General features: G+C 38.8%; 1 protein-coding gene across 1 annotated transcript in view; it reads right to left on the bottom strand.

Moving 5' to 3' along the window:
* The window catches only part of LOC136664239 (electrogenic aspartate/glutamate antiporter SLC25A12, mitochondrial-like), a 28,918-nt gene extending 8,852 nt beyond the window's left edge, over nt 1–20,066 (bottom strand). Inside the window, exons 1-13 of the mRNA XM_066641349.1 lie at nt 20,033–20,066; nt 19,497–19,550; nt 14,289–14,434; nt 13,365–13,480; nt 12,761–12,900; nt 10,649–10,795; nt 10,075–10,213; nt 9,537–9,630; nt 8,222–8,306; nt 6,225–6,303; nt 2,355–2,513; nt 358–410; nt 73–153 (exon numbers count right to left, since the gene is read on the bottom strand). Of these exons, the coding sequence (XP_066497446.1) occupies nt 73–153; nt 358–410; nt 2,355–2,513; nt 6,225–6,303; nt 8,222–8,306; nt 9,537–9,630; nt 10,075–10,213; nt 10,649–10,795; nt 12,761–12,900; nt 13,365–13,480; nt 14,289–14,434; nt 19,497–19,550; nt 20,033–20,044 (1,305 nt within the window). The 5' untranslated portion in view covers nt 20,045–20,066. The remainder of the gene's footprint in view (nt 1–72; nt 154–357; nt 411–2,354; nt 2,514–6,224; nt 6,304–8,221; nt 8,307–9,536; nt 9,631–10,074; nt 10,214–10,648; nt 10,796–12,760; nt 12,901–13,364; nt 13,481–14,288; nt 14,435–19,496; nt 19,551–20,032) is intronic.
* Between the last annotated feature and the right edge of the window lie 1,430 nt (nt 20,067–21,496).

Here is a 21,496-nt window from a genome sequence, read left to right as displayed (position 1 = left end):
ACACACACACACACACAGACGCACACCCCTCCTCTACATATGCATTATGGACACACACGCAACCATACTCACACAGCCTCCCGCCAGCACTTCTGCAGCCAAAGGAATGGTGTCATCTTTTTTAGTGAATTTATCCCTCACAAAGTCATTGACCTGCAAAACAATCAGAGGTTTTATAACCAGCACAACTTGGAAAAGCTCATCTTTCTGCTGTTACTCTGCTGCTCAGGCACACAAATACAGTCACCAATCCTGCAGTGGAAACATTAGCTTGGAGGACGTTTTTATTTGTACTCTTTAAAATAGGACAAGGCAGTGGTTTGGGATTAATATATTGTAGATGCTTTAATGACTTGCAGTGAGTTTGATAGCCTTCTCAGGAGCTACTCCAATCAGCTGTGGCAACAGACCTGCAGGAGAGAGAGAATACACACACACGCAACACACACACACACACACACACACACACACAGACCCACAGAAATCAAACATAATCTCTGGCATTTAAATAGTATTTGGAGATTTATCACCTATGGTGTTCTACCAATAATGACCAGCATAGGCCAGTGATATCATTTTAAACTGTTGTGTGCATGCAGTTCAGATGAAATGACACCATCATTTTCCCTAATGACAAGAGAGGCCAGAGTATAATTTGCAGATCTGATTAGAGCAGTCAACAAAGTGACCATTGAAATGAACAAGATAAGAATAAGACAAAACTTTGGAGTCTTTGAAAGGTCTGAGTGCTGATGGCACTATGTAGGAGAGAGAACAGTGGCAGATCTGTGTGTTTGTGAGTGTGATGCATGAGTTGAGAGGACTGTTTCAGTGGGTTTCAGTCAGCTGCTCTGATAAAACTCTGAGGGCCTGCTGAGTTTGGGATGTGTGAAATTTTCCGTGAGAGTGTGTGTGTGTGTGTAAAATATCCTCCAGCGAGTATAATACGTTGCAAAGGCACTGCTGAGTGAGTGGCTGCAGAGCCTACCCAATTCATCTGTGCATTTCTACACCACTCAACAGTACAGAGAGAGAGAGAGAGAGAGAGAGAGAGAGAGAGAGAGAGAGAGAGAGACAGAGAGAGAGAGAGAGAGAGAGAAAGAGAGAGAAAGAGAGGGGGAGGGGGGAACAAGCAGAACAAGAGTGGGAAAGACAGGGACAGCAGACGGGAGATGAGAAGTCTAGAGTAATACAGCCACAGAAATAAAGAGAAGAGGTTGCAGTGAGAGGAGCAGCAGCAGATGGCAGTCTTGGACTCCCTCAATGTCTGTAAGAGGCTTTAGTTTTGCTCAAGATGTGGACATGTAACATGTACATTGGATTAGTGGAGTGTGGGAAGCCGCTGCACTACTTCTGCTAAAACTCTCTGTTTCACTAGAGACAGGCTTTGAGGGATCATACAATTAGATAGTTCAGAACAGTATTGTATTAAGGCAAATTAACATATTGAAATGTACAAAATTAACAGAAATGAAAACACATTTAGCCAGTATATCTTATTAATGACAATGACAATAATATCAATTTTTGAGGTTATTTAACATAGTACTGTTTCTGTGTTATAAAGTCATTTCTGTTTTTATTGACAGAACACTGGATTGATTCAAGATATAAAGCAGATTGAAACTAGCAACATTCAAATCTATTAATATCACAAGGTAAAATTAGTACATATATAAAAGTTTAGTTTAGTTTAATTAGTTTAATCAGAAATGTTGACTAGATTTAATATGATTGCAACACCCAAGATTATTTGAGGTGCAGAATGTGATTACACAATAAATGTGCATATTTTTTCTAATTATGTATGATTACAATATCTCAAAAATAAATATCCTGGTTTTTACAAAGCTGACAGATTGTTTTCTAGACTAGAATCAGTTTTACTGGAATCTAGAAGTCAGTGCTGGAAAACATTTGGAATGCAATGTCTGGATTGGCTAAACTGATATGTAATAAATACTGGCTTTGGCTCAATTATGAGAGCATGAGAGCAATCAAGAGAGAATTTGTTCAACACATTACTTGGGTCATTTACTGGGACCCTTTTATTTACTATTTTAACTATTCAATGTTGTATCAACTATGAGTTGTGTGCTTTGGCATTATCCAGTGTAGGGCCACACATGTCAGTGACGCAATGCACAGTGAATCATAATCCGTCTTAAATGTAGGTGGCATTAAAAGTTTCCTTTGAAAAGACACTCTTACTTTTCCTACAATAATCCAAATCAATTGCCCCCAGTCCCTTTAGGTTAGTTAACTAACTGTGCGGATTATGTTAATAGAAAATTTAAATGTATTGCTCTGGGCGTCTTCAGAAGGACTTGGTTGTCATGGTGTAGTGATGTTACCTCTGTAGAAGCCGAAGAAACCCTCGTATCTTAACACCTTCTTGGCGCAGTCAAAGCTGTTTTTGTACATGAGCTCTCCCACTAGGGATCCAGTGGACCTCTGGTTCTGCATGCGTGTCTTCACCAGATCTATGGGGTACACAGCTGTGGCACCAGTGGCTATAAAATACAACATAAAGTGTGAAAATTAAAGCTCACAGACACAAACTGAGTGTATATATGAGTGTATAAATAGGTAAGGGCAATTAATAATGATATATTTAATGTGAAAATAAAATATATTAAACAACACTTACAGATAACTTTGACATGGGAATGCTCTTTGTCTATAGTAAGTTTTTTTTTAACTAGATATTCAAACATTGATATAAATATTTGATATAATTCAGCCTCAGGAACCTAATGTCAGGTGCGGATGCTGGAATATTAGTTCTGAATCACAAAAGTCATTCAAACTCATCCCAAATGTATTAGATGGACCTGTCTATATGCACTTTAATTCCTGCGTCCAAAGGGGTCACTTATTAAAAGTGCTGCCTTAACACTTTTGGACACATGATGTTTAATTTCCCAACAAGTATGGCTCAGCCCTACAAATACACACAGACACACAATGCATAAACTCTTTTCACGTTGCTCACACAAATATGCTTTGCCTTTAATGGCCTTTCAGCTTCAGATTAAAGTGCCTTTGTTTTGGTGTTTTCCTTCTGCATGCTGTAGATACCTGAATACACTGCATGTGCTGAAAACAGTCATTAGGCTAAGACTGTGTGCTGTCTGCCAGTGAGAACTCCATTTCCCACAGACACTCTGTATGTGTGTGTTTATATGAGCCTGAGAAAGAGACTGTGCAAAGCAAAAATGGGAATATTATTCATTGTCTATCCAGTTTGCAGACATCCCCTGACATTCCCTATTGTGGACACAGACACTCAGCTGTTCGTATTATATAAACATGAAAAAAACTGGATGTTCTGGAGCAGCTGCAAATGAACTTAAGGTCACCATGATGTGTTGACTAAAAGAGTAAAAACCTCCCCAGCAGTGGGTCATGGAACAGTGGAGTTCTCAGGAATGAAGGAGATCCACCCAACACATTATGGATAAGCTGTAGTAGCATTTGTGATCCAAAACTAAGACTGCAACAGCAGTACCTGATCTCACTGATGTTATTGTGACTCAGTGCCATCAAATCCTTACAGATTCTGTCTCACACATATTTTCCAACATGCAGCAAATCTACCTTGATTTCATATGCATGTCTTTTAAATGTTAGTGTGTGCGTGTAAGGAAAGTTAAGATGTTGTTGTATAAGTTCCCGTGTGTGAGTGTGTGTGTGGGGTGTAGGCTATAAATGCTGCTCTCAGCCTCAAAAGCTTGTCATGTCTTGTCTCAACTTCAAAGCATGTGTAAGGATGGCGCCCTTGAAACATGCACAGAGTGTGTGAAAGGAAAATATGGTCAGACGGATGGATGGAAAGGCATACCAGAAATAAGAGACACACAGTGATATTTTCTTATAAGAGATCTGAAGTTACCATGGAAACTGGAAACAGCATTTTGTGGTCATATATGATAAGTGTTAATTACACTATACACTGGCAGATACATCGGTAACTGATAATATTACTTGCTTTGGATTTTTAGACAATATTTCATATATGAACCGTAAAGGATATTCAACTAAACATTATTTTATTAGTATTTTACATTATTGACCTGGTATTCTAATGTAAATCCCCTCACAGCTGCAAAACGAGTTTAATATCTTTTCATGAATGACACTTAGTTTGAGATTCAGTTCAAATATTAGTGGTATAGTGCACATATTGGGTTGTTATGCTTCGCTAACCAGTTTGGAGAGATTAAGTAAAAGTTCATTCTGCTTCAGTTTGATAGCCTCCTTAGGTTCTCCACAGTTTCTAAAAATATTACTAAATTATCATCACATTTTTAGAGTCTGAGTATCTTTCTCTAAGAATTTCCCTCTTGAAACATGTCTGTTTTTGATTATGAAAATATATCTACTCACAAGCGAAACATCAGCTGTCCTTCAAACTGTGTGAACATTTGATAATGAATGAGCCAATAGTCCAAAATTCATTCATTGTTTGTAAGCTCTTATCCAGTTCAGGGTCCCGGTGGGTCCGGATCCACTGGGCGCAAGGCAGGAATACACCCTGGAGGGGGCGCCAGTCATTTTCAGGGTGACACACACTCACATAATTACTCACACCTAGGGACACTTGTTGAGTATCCCATCCACATACCAACATGTGTTTTAGGTCCGTGGGAGGAAACTGGAGCACTTGGAGAAAACGTGGACACACCAAACTCCTTACAGACATCACCAGGATTAGGGCTCAAACCCACAACCCCAGGACCCTGAAGCTGTGTGACAACGACACTACATGTTGTGCCACTATGCTGCCCTGCTCCAAATGTATTGGGAAAAAAACTTTTTCCCTTGACTTCCACTGAAATTTAAGAAGGTGTTTTCTTTCTCCTTTAAAAGTTACTATTTTGGAGATACATATTTTCATTAGGGCATCACGGTGGCGCAGCAGGTAGCGTTGCAGTCACACAACTCCAGGGTCTGCTCCGGGTGACTGTCTGTGAGGAGTTTGGTGTGCACTCCCATGGTCCCAAAACACATGTTAGTAGGTGAATGTGTGTGTGTGTGTGTTTCGCTCTGTAAAGGACTGGCGCCCCCTCCAGGGTGTGTTCCTGCCTTGTGGCCTGTGATTCTGGGTAGGCTCCGGACCCACCGCGACCCTGAATTGGATAAGTGCTTACAGACAATGAATGATTGAATGAATTAATGTTGCCCTGTGAAGGACTGGCGTCCCCTCCAGGGTGTATTCCCGCCTTGCGCCCGATGATTCCAGGTAGGCTCTGGACCCCCCGCGACCCTAAATTGGATAAGTGGTTACAGATAATGGATGGATGGATGAATTAATGTTTCCATTAGACAGCGACAATATAATTATTAACACAAAGTGTTTAAAAAATTGGTTTCCCCTAACTATACAAAACAATACAATAAAGGTGGAGGAGGTCAATATCAATGCTGTATATCGGATCATTCAATCACTAATTAGATCACATAGCAAAACATTTAGTCATGGACAAATTACTACTATAACATATGATTTACTGTGACAGCTAGAACTGGCATTTACCAGACATGCTAAACATAAGCCAGCATCATTACCATGAAAAATGGCAGAGCACAGCATATTGATGCCATATAGTACATAGTTTTTGAAGTGACATTTCAGTCATTAAGTGATATGATCACTTATTCTAGCTGATGTTACTGTTTGACAGTTGCCTCTGTCATTATGGCAAGTCCATGAGGCCTGAAGCATTAGCAGTGCCAGCACAAGCCCTGAGAGGGAGTGTGCAGACAGACAGAAAGACTCTTTCAAAAAGTCTCAGGAACAGTCCAAGACACAAGCCTGTGTGTGTGTGTGTGTGTGTGTGTGTGGGTGTGTGTGCTCGCGTGTGCATATGTACGTGTGTGTGTGTGCGCATGTGTGTGTGTGTGCGTGTGTGTGTGTGTGTGTGCCATTATGTCAGTGCTCTCCTTGTATCAGTTCCTCCTTCATAATTATTCAGATTCCTCCGCAATTCCGGGAGATTTGTGTCATTCCGGAACTCTGCCCAGCAAAGACAGCCTGGAGCCACAGATCAGCCTCTGACTCTCTCTCTCTCACACACACACACACACACACACACACTCTCTCTCTCTCTCTATTTCTCTCTCTCTGAGTCTACAGGACAATAACCAGTCCAGGGGCCTCCATATGTCAGTGTGCCCAGCTCGAGTTACTCCTCAGCAGGCCAAGCATGGACGTCACTCACCTCCCGCGATGGAGCCCAAAGTGAAGCGGTACCCAGACTCAGCAGCCTGGAGCCAGATCGGCCGGGAGCCGTCTGTGTGCTAGAGAGAGAGAGAGAGAATGAGAGAGAGAGAGAGAGAGAGTATAAAACACTGGAGGGAGGGGATGAATTATTTGAGTTCCTTAAAACTATTGTAAACCAGTACAGAAGAAGACAGAAGAGTCTGCTATAAAACATCTGACAGTGAAATGAAGGCATGGCACGTCCTGTACGCCCTTCTATCGTATCCCTGTTTTTTACTATTATTCATGTGAAGATGGATTTCTGTCTGAACATAGTTAGGCCAGAAATTCTGAAGTAATAAAAATGTTTACAGTGATTCTTATCATTCTTACTTATCACTCAAAACACTGTGTTGTAACATACTCTTTCTCTACCTTTCTCCTGTCTCTTTCCCATCTTTATCTCTCTCTCTCTCCCCTCTCATTCTCTTACTTCCTTACTTATGTTTATTTTTCCTGTACTTTCTTTCTGACCTCATCTGTCTTTCATATTCTCTCATTGTCTCTCTTCCACCCATTTTCCTCTTTCCTCCTGTTACTCCCTCCTTCATCCTCTTTCTTCGCTGTTTCTCACATATTCTGACACCTCTACGTTTGTTCTCTTTGTATTCCTCTTCTGCTTCTATCTCTGTCCATCTCTCTCTCAATCTCATCCCTTGAGGCTATATGTTAAAAATGAATCTTTTATTTTTGTTCACTATTATCCAAAAATACTCCCATGACATTTTAATTTCTGATAAGCATCTGCATGATTCAAGTGTGTTAGAATACACACGAGTGATCGCTTTCTTTCTCGCCTTCTCTCTTTCCTTCCCTCTCTCCCTCCTTCTCATTCACTCGCTCTCACTCCCTTCCTTCTCACTCTATCTCTCTCTCTCCCTCCCTTCCCCCAACCATTCTCTCCCTCCCTCCCAGTCACTTGCTCTCTTACTCCCTTCTTTCTCACTCTCTTTCTGTCTGGTTCTCACTCCTTCCCTCTGTCTTATTCTCTCCCTCCCTTCCTTCCTCCTCCACCATCTATCCCTCGCTCTCTCACCCGTTCTCTCCCTCTCTTCCTTCTCACTCTCTCTCTGTCTGTCTCTCTGTCTCTCTCTTTTTCTCTATCTGTCTGCCCCCCCGCCCTCACAGCTGTTTTTACTGTAGGGCAGAATGCTAACGAGGCTGCACTCTGATCAAAGGAACCAGTGAAATTACCCCGACTTCCACCCAAGGAGCCCTGAGAACGCCACAACTGTGTGTGAGCATGTGCACGAATGTCTGTGTGTGTGTGTGTGTGTCTGTGATATGTGTGTGGGTCTGTGATATGTGCGTGTGTGTAATTTCCCAGTGTGGTGTACTAGACCTCCAGCAGTGAAGGTAGAGAGACTGACCTCAGCACTGTGTGTGCAAATGTGTGCAGATTAGGCCTCCATATGAATCTTTTGGAAACATACTGACTACACTTTTAATGATATGCTTCTAGGTTTGTAGGTTCTATGTTCCCACGATTATATTTCATCTGCCCGGTTTTCTTTCTCCAAATCTGCCTCATTTCCACCTCCTGAACAATCCAACTCGTCCTTTTTAGACAGAACAGACCTTGCCTCGGGATCTTCACACAACGAGGCTTCAGAAAGCCCTGCACTGATAAAAGCACCTATTAAAGACTCTCAGATGTGAGAGAGAGTGTCTGTGTGTGTGTGTGTGTGTGTGATATATGCGTCTACACAGAGTGAGGGTGACAAGCTTTTACTGCAGGAAATTGGGGATAATATGCTCTCCAATTAGTTTTACGTAATGCAGGACCACAAAGGAGTAAAAGTCTCCCTGCTAATTCAGTTATGGAAAGAGGGCATTTTCACTCTAATAAGAAGGTGGTTACGTTATTACAGAAGGAAAAAGCATGGAGATTAAAGCATACTCTTGATCTGCATCCAGACATAGAGGGAAAACTGTGGAGGTGTGAAAGAGACCTACCTGTCTCTGCACTTCAGCTAGGTGATATGGCAGAGCTCCTTCTTCCAGGGGAGCTATTCTCTCTATATCAGCTAGATTCAACCTCCTGCATACATCAAAGTACAGCACATGAACAGAAAGAGAGTGCAAGAGAGAGAGAGAGAGAGAGAGAGAGAGAGAGAGAGAGAGAGATTAAATAAAACACAGCAATACAATGAAAGCGAGCAGTGAAGAAGTGAAAGATTGCAAAACAGACATATAGAGACATGAGAGAAACATGAGAGACAAAATGCAAGAAACAAAATGACATTAGTGAAAAAAGAAAGAAAGGAAAAGGACATTAGAGAGAAAAAGGGGACAGCAAAATTCAAAGAAATGGAAAAAATGACAAATAATGAAAGAATTGGAAATAGAGAGGAACAAAGAAGGGACAGTAGTAGACAAATAAAAAAAAGCAGCACAAAAAGAGAGAGTGAGAGAGAGAGAGAGGGAGAGAGAGGGACAGAGACAGAGACATAGACAGAGAGAGACAGAAAGACAGACAGAGACAGAGAAAAAGAAACAACAGGTTTAGAAGATGCCAGGAAAGCTTCACTTCACCGAAGAACACCAAACGTGCTGTATCCCTCCCAGCAGCATGAAGTCACATTTTCCATAAGCTTTTTTACAGCGCTGTAACACTGAGTTACTGCGTGCTTGCACACACAGACAGGTAAACAAAGCTGGACACGAGCCTGTAACACACACATATAAACACACACCCAGAGCGAGACTCTATCAAAAAGCCAGAAAAAGACACAGAAGGCTTTCCAGCACGCTGCAGGCACCGTTACGGCTCCCTATCGCTCTCTTTTCCCCTATAAATCAAGCGGTGGAGCCACTGTTGTTACAGAAAACAGGCAATAATGCTACATTTACGAGCTATAAACAGGGCTATAATGTTTTAATGGCATTTATAGATTCAATCAACAGGGCCTGGTTTGGGGAAACAAGTTAGAAAGGTTAGACTATGGAGTCCCACTAAAATGCCAATGTTCATGCAAAGCTCCACACTGATGGCACGTCAGCAGCAGGAGACATGCACAGTGGATAAAGATTCTCTGCAGTGTGGCACATACGAGAGACCAAATTCAACTAAACCACTAACATACATAATACTACTAAAAGTCCCAAATAATGAGTCTACAACAATGTTTTGTGTATCAGATGTTGGGAGATAATTTGAAACACCACAAAGCACAACATTAAGATAACAGTGCTATAACTTAATGACATGTCATGAGGTTTAGTGGTTTTTTTGAATTTGCCCTGAGAAAGAAGCTTAGGCTGTGGTTACCCCGAGTGAGTGTGGAGGCCAGCGAGCTGGTACAGGATGTCTATCTCCATTGGAGTGATCTGACCAAACTTATTGGCAGCACTAACAAATTCCTCTGGGCAGATTGGCAGACAGTGATATAAACAAGGTGGAAGGAAGAAACATCAAGTAATCAGACATGCTCACATAACTGTGTGACAAACTGTTGTACAATTAAGAGTATAGTTTCCCTTCTGCCATGCAGTTTATTCCTAAAGGCTGAACTGGGATAAGACACAACATATACCATTAAAATATACATTAAGTTGATCAAATCAAGAAAGTAAATATGCTCAATTCTGAAATGACAAACACGGCAGATTATTCCTTTTAATGTACACTGTTCACAATCCTTTTTGAGATAACATCATAACATCATGTTCCTGTCTTGTGGCTGGTCTTGCGACAAAGCCTGTTACACCTATTCACATTCTGACTACAAAAGGAAAGCAGAAAACTGCAATCTGTAATCTCAGTCCCTCCAAACTTTCTGGAAAAGGGAGCTGACTGTGGTAGGTACCTTTGGTGATGAGTGTGTCCTTGCGTGTGCCAGCCATTGTGCTGTAGATCTTTCGAATGAGCTCCATATTGTTAAGGAGGGAGTTGAAGGCGGTGAAGTAGGGGAAGCCAACCATGTGTGAGGTGCCTCCTCCCACCACCTACACACACAAGGAGAAGATATTCTGTTTATAAACAAATCATTAACTTTATCCAGCTCTGTTTTTCCTAAATGCACTGCAAGTCACACTGCAAGTCAGTTTGGAGTGTGACACATAATAAGAATTCATTCAATATTCTGTATATTATGGTAAATCATTTGGTCAGAAGATTAATCTTAGTGGACAATTTATGGGTAAAGCGTAACTCTTGTTTAAACTAAAAATCAACTAAGAGTTGTCCATGTTTGGTCAAGACAAAGCTTCTAAGAACCTAAAACAAATACTGTACATTGTTCTCCCCACTCACATCAGTCCATTTGTTTAATCAGATCTTATACTAGACACTATAACGCAAGTGTCAGTATTACTGTGTTGACACTGGGGAACACTGGTCTAGTGTGTTGTAGCCTTGAGGTTTAAAGTCTGATGACTCACGGAGACAAGGTTCTCCTCTACAAACGGTGAGAGCATGTGATGGCGGATGGTTGCCATGATGTCACTGAAGTCTAAGGCTGAGATCATCCCACTTTTCAACTTATCCTTTTGAGAAAAGGCTTGTCGGGCATGCTCCAGCTGCAGCTCCTACAAAAGCAATAAAATCAAATTTCAAATTCACATGAAGTAAATATACCTTCAAAAACGTAATCTTTTGAGAACTTATTACTATAGTTATTTTAAGTCTAATTATACTTCTTATGTTGCATTTATTCCCACTAAACATTTCAGCTTAGTCCTGTCAGTTTGTAAACACATGCACATTGGTGTTAGACATTACCCAAACTTTACCTGCTAGTCTCCTACTCTCTGCTACAAAGGTTCTTTGAACAATGCCATTGAAGAACCACTTTTGGTTCCATAAAGAACTATGTTAGTTTAAGAGATGTGTGAGTTTTATAGGTTTTAAAACCCAATCACTTGATCTTAAGTTAGCTAAAATGGTTCTTAAGGAATCAAAAGTGGTTCTTCTATGTCATCACTCAAAGAACCTATTGTAGCACCTGTATTTTTAAGAGTGTAGTACAGAGTCAGGGTAATGTCAGAGTGAGACCATGTGAGAGCTGTAATGCCTGTAATGTTCTGGAGAATCGTGCTGTATCTCCTGGAACATTTCCAGCTGTGAGAATGAATGACACTGAAAATATCCAACTGTTCACTGTGTATAAAAACAGCTTTAGACTCAATATTTAAGATGAAAGTTGAGAGTTTTTGGTGCAAAAAATTTAATTACGAAAAAACTACTGGGAGCACAGATTTAAAACAGTGCATGGATACATGAGTTAAGTTAAATATATGTTGCTTTAACTTTTTAAAGAGAATCCATGATGAGATGAGCAGATCCTTTGTGAACCAATAAATATTTGCTAATCAATAAAAAATTTGATTTGCAAGAATTAATATATTTTGTCTATCAGTAAACGAAATGTAATCCTGAATCTGCAATATGATGTTATTATGAGTCAGGATATATATATATATATATATTTGTGTGTGTGTGTGTGTGTGTGTGTCCACATTGTCTCTTTGTGTGTACGTGTCTAATGAAAACCACATCAGGTGTAGTCTGATCCTGTGCTGTGTGCCCTGGAGAGGAGGCAGGTGTTTCCGGAGCAGGGAGCAATGATTCAGCTGGACAGCCCTGCAATCAGACACATGAGCTGGGCTAGGGGGAGGAGGAGGAAGGGGGTCGGACCAGGAGTCAGCACTGCTGTCAAAATTGATCAGATACTACCAGAGCAGCGCCTCTGATCTCCATAACTCAACATGCCAACACACTGCAACTGCAGCCATCTCTCTTCCTCTCCACAAACAGTAAGTCTGATGGACAAAGGGAATGCCAATACCCTAATCCAGAATGTTCATACAAAGTGGATGCTCAATGCTCAACTTATCATCTGGTATTGTCAAATTCTATTGGATGTGGACAAAAGGCTTTAATAGGGGTGGGTGATACGGCAAAAAATACGACAGTATCATTTTTAGGAATATTTACGCTACATGTATCACAATACATTCTGAGGTTTGATCACTTGGGAATGCTATTCAAAAAACTTGTGGTGCCACGTTTAAAAATTAAATCAAATATTATTGTTATGTCACCATGACCCTGAATTGGATAAGCGGTTACAGATAATGAATGAATGAATGATTATTTTTATGTGATTCACGTACTGAACCAAATCCAGTTAATCATTGCCTCTAAAGTACTAACCTTATCCACAAAATGCTCAGAAGAGTATTGTGATGCAATTCAAAACAACATGACATTGTTATATTGTCCACACCTAGGCTTCTGAGAGCTAAACAAGCTATGCCTGTGTCTTAAACACAATAGGGCAATAAACAGCTAAAAGGCTTAATGAAAATAAAGGCAAACCTTTTGTGTCCATGTGTATGTGGGCATTCCTAAAGTAACTGACACATTATTGGTTGAGTGCGCTTGTCTATACATTTCATGCATGGAGATACTTTAGCCTCCACAAGATGGCAGGGTGAAAACAAGTTCCTGGAGTTAGTGAGGACATCAAGTCTGGTTGCTGTGTTCCGCACCTGGAGGAACTGGGTGAACTCTAAGTAGCTGAGGCGCTTTTTGAGGTCCTGGCCGAAATGCAGGTGGATGAACTCACAGTCCCAGTTGAAGGGAATATGATGGTGCACTGTTGTCTGGCTGAATATATCTCGTACATTTTCTACAACAGGAAAACATAACCAGTTAGCATTAACGAATATTGTTCAAATAAATCCAGAATAAGTTTAAATAATCATGGGATATTTCAAATTTGCTCCAAATTTGCCTTCACTAGGAGCCACACAGGCAGACAAGAAAATAAAATGCACTGCCTGCTTATTTATACAGCAGTGACTTAAGGTTATTGGTGTTTTCAAATTATGCAAAACAAAACAAAACAACGTCTTTGCTTGAAAAACAGTCAAATATATTAGCCAGATTAAATTTAGCTCTTGTTTGTATATCTAGTGCCTTTGCATTTAGTCCCTTGCAGTTCGCACTAATGTATACATATACATAATTAGTGAAGAGAAACTGACATCAACACGGCCATTAAAACCTCTACTAGGTAGTTATCACAGACAAGTGTCTCCATATATGTTTAACTAAGCCGTTATTGGCAAAACTCTTTCAGTTTGTACATACCAAAAGATATATCCCCAGTTCCATTCTTGTCAAATAACTGAAAGGCAACTATGAAGAGGGCATCGGGGACACAAAGCACTGATTCAAAGGCCAGAAACTCCTGGAAAGAGATCAGTCTGTTTGGACAAGAAAGAGAGAGCACTACCTGAAAAAATAGACAGCACCTTTAACTCTCTTTATATGAAAATCAGGACGTTTGACTTCAGGTTTGGATTCACATCACGAACTGCAATAAACTAGAGTTCAGTAAAACAGACTAAGCCTATTTGTATGAGCCCAATGTAGTGGTGAGGCAGTAACTGTATTAGCAAAGCTGTGATAGAGAGTCTTCAGGTAATATTTTTTAATAGTTTAAGAATAGGCTGTACCATTTCTGCTAATGTGGCCATTAAGGATAATGACCACGCTCAAAGTCCCATTAAAAAGTGTGTTTATGGCTGGCTGATAACAACATTCAGACAGTCCTGACAGTGATGACTATGATGTAATGCACTGTTTTAGAGAGAAGATTACAGTTTCTTTTACAGAGAATAGCAGGGGCAATTACTGTTACAAATAAGCTTTTTAAAGTCATAAAACAATGAACCACGGCAAGTGAGACAAAACATTATATGTACTGATAGTTTAGCATAAAGGATTGAAAGGATTTTTTTTATCCTAAACTAACCATCATTGTTAACCTTTCTTAAACATTTAAAAGTATTTAATTATTGTGCATTTTTAGGAATTCCTAAACATACATTATCCACTAAATTACTCAATGTGAATATAATTATTTGAACAAATATTCAGCTGTTCAAAGCAATTAAAAATTTCTGATAACTAAACACTGGCGATTTAAACTTGTGTTATAGGACTATGATGTAAGACAGAAAAAAATAATCAGTAAAAATATAACTTTTATTAGTAACAATTAACTCTTACCCATCTTTAGTGGTGTCTGCAACTCCAGCGATGAGTTGCACAGTTTTGGGATTGTGGTTGGGTTGAGTGTGGAGTCCCAGAAAATTCTGCACAAAATCTCTAGGACTCATATAATGTTCCCCATCCTTATCCACCACACTGGCATGCTGCAAGACAAAAATCATAAAAGCAAACCTAACAGTTAAACCGCTATATTTGATACTTAGGGTGTGATCCTTTCTGGAGTCAGGGCTTTTAAATTACAACCATCAAAGCTATTAGAAATAAACAAATATTCCAATTGTTTAAATACTCCAGTTGTTTACATATTCTATTCAATTCACTATCAAATAAAAAATATGGCTATATTTATATTTGGTGTGTATATTTGGTGTGTATCTTGCCTAGTTTTTAACTTAGCCTGAAAGTTAAATTAAGAACTGGAAAAATACGAGTGTTTTTCTTCTTCTGACATAACAATACCACTGGTGCCAAAGACAGCAATGGGAAATTAAATGATCTACAGACAAACATTTGTTTACTTTCTCTATAAAGGCTTCAGTGGAATATGGTGTAAAATCAGCAGCAATCTGTCCTTTGTATCACTGTTCTCACAGCTATTATATGAGCACTTTATTTCTCATTGCAACAGTAATTGCTGTAAGCTGGAGCTGCTTTTCAGCAGTGTTTCTCTCTCTCTCGCTGAGAGAACGTCAATGTAATTGATTTATGTTTCTCTCTCTAAATCCAGTATATACTTTGTTTGAAGTACATCAATAATTTCACACTTATCATAGATTTCATTGATGGGTGGCAAGTTCAAAGTGCACAATCAAAAACTTTCAGTTCCGTTTGCTGCCTCTGTTCAACTGAAAACTTGCATTCAGCATCACATGCCTTACCTTCAATTCATCTTTCAGCTAAAGTTTAATAAAATTTTGCCTGTTTGTACTCAGAAGGATAAAAGGAGAGCTTTCTTCTTTGGATCTGCAGATTGTTCCTTAGGCAAAAGTTACAGACGTATACAGTTGTGAATACCTGGAGATTTTTTTGAAAAAGCATGAAGATACATTTTTGCTAACATCTTAAAAGAATGGAAAGGGGCTGAATGTCAGTGACTTCTGCAGTAACATCACACGCAGTGGTGGATGAAGTACACAAATCATGTACTTGAATTAAAGTGCAGTGACCCATTTTTTCATTTGATAAAAAATACAAAAGTATTGTCCTTCAAAATACTTTTACCTTGCAAAAGTAAACGTATCATGATTTATTATGACTTTAATGTCCTGTTGATATTTTTGTTATAAGACTCTAGATTAATCAACGCATTACAGGTAAAAATACTTCAAAGTCACTCTTGGTACACCAATGTTTTAATAAAATGTCATTAATTACTCTGACACTGATATATATTAAAAGTATCAGAAATCATAATCACATTTTGCGAACAATCAGTTTTGGTTTAAGATCTATTGCCAACTTAGTTGTAAGCTGTAAGTTCGATTAAAAATGTAACTTATGAATTGTAGGCCATTTTCATAAACAACTAGACACAACATGAAATTAGTTTGTAAAAATTCACAGAAAAGATGAATGAAAATAGGGCCGGGGTGCTGCGGCATCTTAGAATTTTCATCCATCCTTTTGGCATATGCACTCCTGCTGGCACTCGATGGTGCTGCATTGACACTGAACTGGATAGCTCTGTCTAGGCCAACACACATTTAACAAAGTGCACACTGTAAACAGATTGGTGTGATTACGCACTTTCATTCTGAAATGTAACAATTTTTTATGAATGCATGAGACAAAATTAACAAAAGATTTCTCATAATGCAGCGGAGTAAAATTAACCCAAAATAAAAATACTTCAGTAAAGCACAGATACACAAAAAACTATGTAAGTACAGTAACAAATTACATTAACTTAATGTCCACCACTGATTACTCTACGCCCAATATAGCACTCCGACAAATGAGCCTTATTACAGTACTATATTACAAGTAACATGTAAAGTTACTGAAGAAGTCACTGATATTCAACCTCTTCCCATTCTTTTAAGATTTTAGGAAAAACGTTTCTTCATGTTTCTTCAACAATTGAAACGTGTTGAAGGAAAAAAGATTTAAGAAAGCACATGTCTTGAAATATATAGCAAAAATAAAGAAATGCAAAATGAAGAATGCAGCAGATAACATCATGTTGTATTTTAGTGATAAATAAATATAATAAATTATGTGCACCAAGTCTAAGAAATTCTTTTGTTAAAAGCTATTATTGTTGTCATATCAGTTATTGATATCTATCTATCTATCTATCTATCTATCTATCTATCTATCTATCTATCTATCTATCTATCTATCACGGGCGGCACCGTAGCGCGAACCCACTAGTGTCGCAGTTACACAGTTACACAGCTCCAGGGGCCTGGAGGTTGTGGGTTCGATTCCCGCTCCGGGTGACTGTCTGTGAGGAGTTGGTGTGTTCTCCCCGTGTCCGTGTGGGTTTTGATTCATGTATGTCTTGTTTTAAACATTCCTAAAGTTGTTTTATTCTGTCCACAGCAATACATTGGTATGAGCTCAATATAATGTCTACATACTGAGCACATGTAGATGGATGATTATTACTACATTATACAACAATAGGGAGTGTTTTTTAATTGGGCTCTAGAAAAAAAATTACACATTTTCTTGTTTAATAATATAGTAATTGTAAGGAAATTACGTGTTATTGGACTTATTTGTTACATATAAAGTGTGTATTAATGTTGACATTATGATGTATATTACACAAATAAGAGGAAAATAAAAATGTCCAAACTAGCAATAGTATTATAAGTCCATCTATTTTAAGGTATTTTATATATATATTAATGATATTTGTTAATTTGTATTTATTCTCATGTTAAAAATACTTATTGCTGAGATACATACAAATCTTAAAACCATGTTATGTGTTGCCTTCTACAATAGTAAGTTATTTTATTATTATTTTAATTCTGTTCAAAATCAGTAGTGTTTTTAATACAGATACGGTTAATCAAATAAAAGACCAAGGTGTTCAACTAAAGGTGTGCTTGGATAGGATCATAATCTTCTGCTTATACACCCTGTAACTGTGTCCTTTTAACATCTGTCTAAAACACTCTCCCTCTATCACTCTTACACTTTCTAAAACACAAACAGTCTCTCTCTCTCTCTCTCTCTCTCTCTCTCTCTCTCTCTCTCTCTCTCACACACACACACACACACACACACATACACAGACACACACACACATACACAGACACACACACATTGTTCCACACTCTACAGCTAATGCTTGTGGGGGAAAAGCATTAATTCCAATCAATTTATTAACAGCTTCACCATATAATTGAGCGCAAGTTCAGCCATGGTAAGCCTAAAGTACTTCATCATCAAATCAAGCACGTAGTTAGCACTGAGTGAAATAGTACTCTTGCTTTCAGTGGCTCCTTTACACATTAAAGCAGACTTCATTTCTGAGAGCTACTTAATTATTTCATGTGACGAGGGTGGTATTAAAATCATAGTTCTGTCAATTATAGATTTGATCGCTGTCGAGCAAGGTTAACTGTGCAGTGATGTGTGGTGAGAGAGAGAGATCTGCTTTTAAAATGTTGCTAGGTTAAATTGTGAACCACTCTATCTGAGAGTTGTCAAAGTGCTTTCAGTAGCTAGCTGACAGTGCAGCGTAACATCAGTCACCATTCTGCCTTTACAGATATTAAAGACAAATAAGTAGAGCACACCTGACCACTGATTCACGGTGAAGTTAGTGCACAGTGTCCTAAGTATGGCAAAAGTTGTTGGCTTTGTAATTTGTATGCTTATTGATCAAGTGCTATCTGGAGAAAAGAGGAGACTGAAGTAAATGTCAGAGGACCAGAGGAGCAGAGAAAGGGCAGATACCAGGGCATAGCAGAGAGACAGATTTAGTCTAAACAAGCATGTGACCTTTCCTCTCGTGCCCTGGACCTCAGCCAGATCTGACACACAACCTGCTCTAAGACCACTTCACATACACAGACCTACAGACCAACATACAGTGCTGTGAGAACCAATTTATTATGTTTAAATCCTTTTCTTAATATTGACCGATTAGAGTAAAAACTAGTCTAATATCATATAAACCATATAAAGTCTAATACTACACTCAAAATAATGGATCTGAGAAGTTGTTCATTTTATCATTTGAAAGGTGTTCAACTGTTTTAAAATGAATTCAAGATTAATTTTTCAAAGCGATCTGAGTGTCTATGACAGAGTGAAAATAAAAAGACAGATAAACAAATTTAATGAAAATGTGATTAATTATTATGAAAAAGATAACTTGATCAATACATTGATTGTATATAACAGCATAAATACAAGGTTAAACTGAGCCAAACAAACACAGTGAACATGGAGAAATGAGAGTACTTATAAATATGGTGAAAATGAGAAGAAAGAAGAAAGGCTCCGTCTTATTTAAAGGCACAGGTGCTGAAACCAGTAGTTTTAAACAGGACAGTTTGGACAGAATAAGAAAACTGCTATTTTGTTTGATTGATCCTTGTGGTGTTTTGACCAAAGCATGTCACAGAAGTTTGAAGACCCAAGAGAACTGTATAAACTTGTGGAAAGGACAATAATATTTACTTTTAAATAAATATTTGTATATACTTAATTTAAATATGTGGGTCATGTTTTTAAGTTCAACCAAATTGATTAAAACATTTAAGGGCAGCATCGCCTGTAGTGTTACAGTAAAATCAAACCAAAGACCCCAAGATCCTGGTGCTGTGTGGCAGCAACATTTTTTTTTAAGAAATGGGAGATACAATGTTTTGTTTTGACAGCCACCATGTAGTTCTTCAGAGGTGTCATTAGTTGAAACAGGCTGAACAGGATGTAATTGCTCTATGCGTTATGTAATGGCTCTATGCTATGTAATGGCTATAAGCAATACAATCTGTTTTATAATATTTCATACTGTGCTGTACTAATTCACATTATGATTATGCAAAAACAATCACAACACAGTTAATCAATGCTTTTAAGTGCTGACTTAATTCACATGCGGTCTGTAGTTATCTAGATAAATGTAATCAAGACATGACCCTCTCTTAGCTGAAACACATACCGTATGTCAGTATTTAAATGAAATAAGGCAGAATGTCTCTTAGATATTGATGAAATTTAATTAAAGAAGACTCTTACCTTCAAGAATATTTCCTTAAGTTCATTGGGGTGGGCTCTTTTAGTGGACTGCACCTGTTAAACACATGTAAATGTATCATCAGCATCTACACATTAATATTAATATATAGGCTCTCAATATAAAAACTGATATTCATGTAGTACTTTAAACATCATTGATTCAATGCTGACGTATAATTTCTGAACGTCCGCTTAAAGAATTGAATATAAAATAACGTTAATGTCCAGCCTGTGAAGAGTCCTAACGTTATAAGTCAACACGGACAAAACTAGAATACAAAAACAAAAACAGCTCCACAGCTGCAGGCTCCAAAACAGAAATTGTCCCTGTCTCTCTCACACACACACTCTCTTTCAGTCTCTCTCTCTCTATCTTCAAGGCTGTCTGAAAGAGGCTTGAGCGTTGAGAAGCTCCTGACAGCGGACGAGTCCGACAGGCATTACTCTTTTAACCTGCTCTAAATTCCCCAAACCGAGAAACAGTGTTTATACGCGCTTCTTTTTTGTTTCTAAAAGCCCAATATTGTCAGAGTCACCTTGACCGCCATGCTTGAAGTGACGTCACATCGACGAGCTCAGACGCTCGGCTCGCGGGGAGACCGGAGACTGACGACAACAGAAACAGCTGATACGGATCCTACTGCTGATAACTCCGCTGATACTGACAACTGGTATTACTGCTGAAATCAGTAATACTGCTGATATCACTGTTATACCACTGATAATGCAATACTGCTGACATCACTACTAGTACTACTGCTGATACAACTGATAAAAAACTTCTAATAGTACATGTCCTACTGCTTTCCCTATTGATATCACTGATTACTGTTATATTACAGTACAGATTATATTACTGCTGATATGATACAGATACAGTTAACAGGGACACATGTGCTATTATCAGCTGTATCCATGACATCACTACTGATACATTTAGCCTATATCAGCACTGTTATCTCTATTTATACAGCTGATAATACTGCTGGTATCACTAATGATGCAACTGTTATTGCTGCTGATACAACTGATATTACTGCTGATATCTCTGCTGACACTACAACACAACTGATATTATTGCTGAAATCACTACTGATAATAATGCTGATATCTCTACTAACACCATAACTGTTATTACTGCTGAAATCAATGCTATTGGATATCACTGTTGATACCACTGATAATACTGCAAATGTCGTAACTGATATTATTGTTTTCACTAGTGGGCTCTGTGGTGATATTACTGCTGATATCACTAGAGCCTACTACTGTTGATTTCACATATAACAGTGATAATGCAACTGACTATTGTTTATTTCACTACTGACATTACTGCTGATATCATTAATGATACTAGTGTGGATATCACTATTAATCCATCCCACTGATAATAAAACGGATAATACTGCTGATAATTCTGGGACCACTACTTTAATTTCTGACACCACTGATAGTCTAGATTATATTACTGATAAAATCACCAATGGCGACACGGTGGTGCAGCAGGACGTGTCGCAGTCACACAGCTCCAGGGGCCTGGAGGATTTGGGTTTGATTCCCCGCTCCGGGTGACTGTCTGTGAGGAGTTAATGTGTTCTCCCCGTGTCTGTGTGGGTTTCCTCCGGGTGCTCCGGTTTCCTCCCACAGTCCAAAAACACTTTGGTAGGTGGATTGGCGACTCAAAATTGTCCGTAGGTGTGAGTGAATGTGTGTGTGTGTGTCTGTGTTGCCCTGTGAAGGACTGGCGCCCCCTCCAGGGTGTATTCCTGCCTTGCACCCAATGATTCCAGGTAGGCTCTGGACTCACCGCGACCCTGAACTGGATAAGCGGTTACTGATAATGAATGAATGAATGAATGAATGAATGAATAAAATCACTAATGATGGTACTGCAGATATCAATAATTAATACAACTGATAATACTGCTGATATCACTATTGTCTCTACTGCTTTCACCACTGCTATCACTGATGATATTACTGCTATCATGACTTATATC

Source organism: Hoplias malabaricus, chromosome 12 (assembly GCF_029633855.1).
Source record: "Hoplias malabaricus isolate fHopMal1 chromosome 12, fHopMal1.hap1, whole genome shotgun sequence".
NCBI lineage: Eukaryota > Metazoa > Chordata > Actinopteri > Characiformes > Erythrinidae > Hoplias > Hoplias malabaricus.
This window is presented reverse-complemented; position numbering and strand designations above follow the sequence as displayed.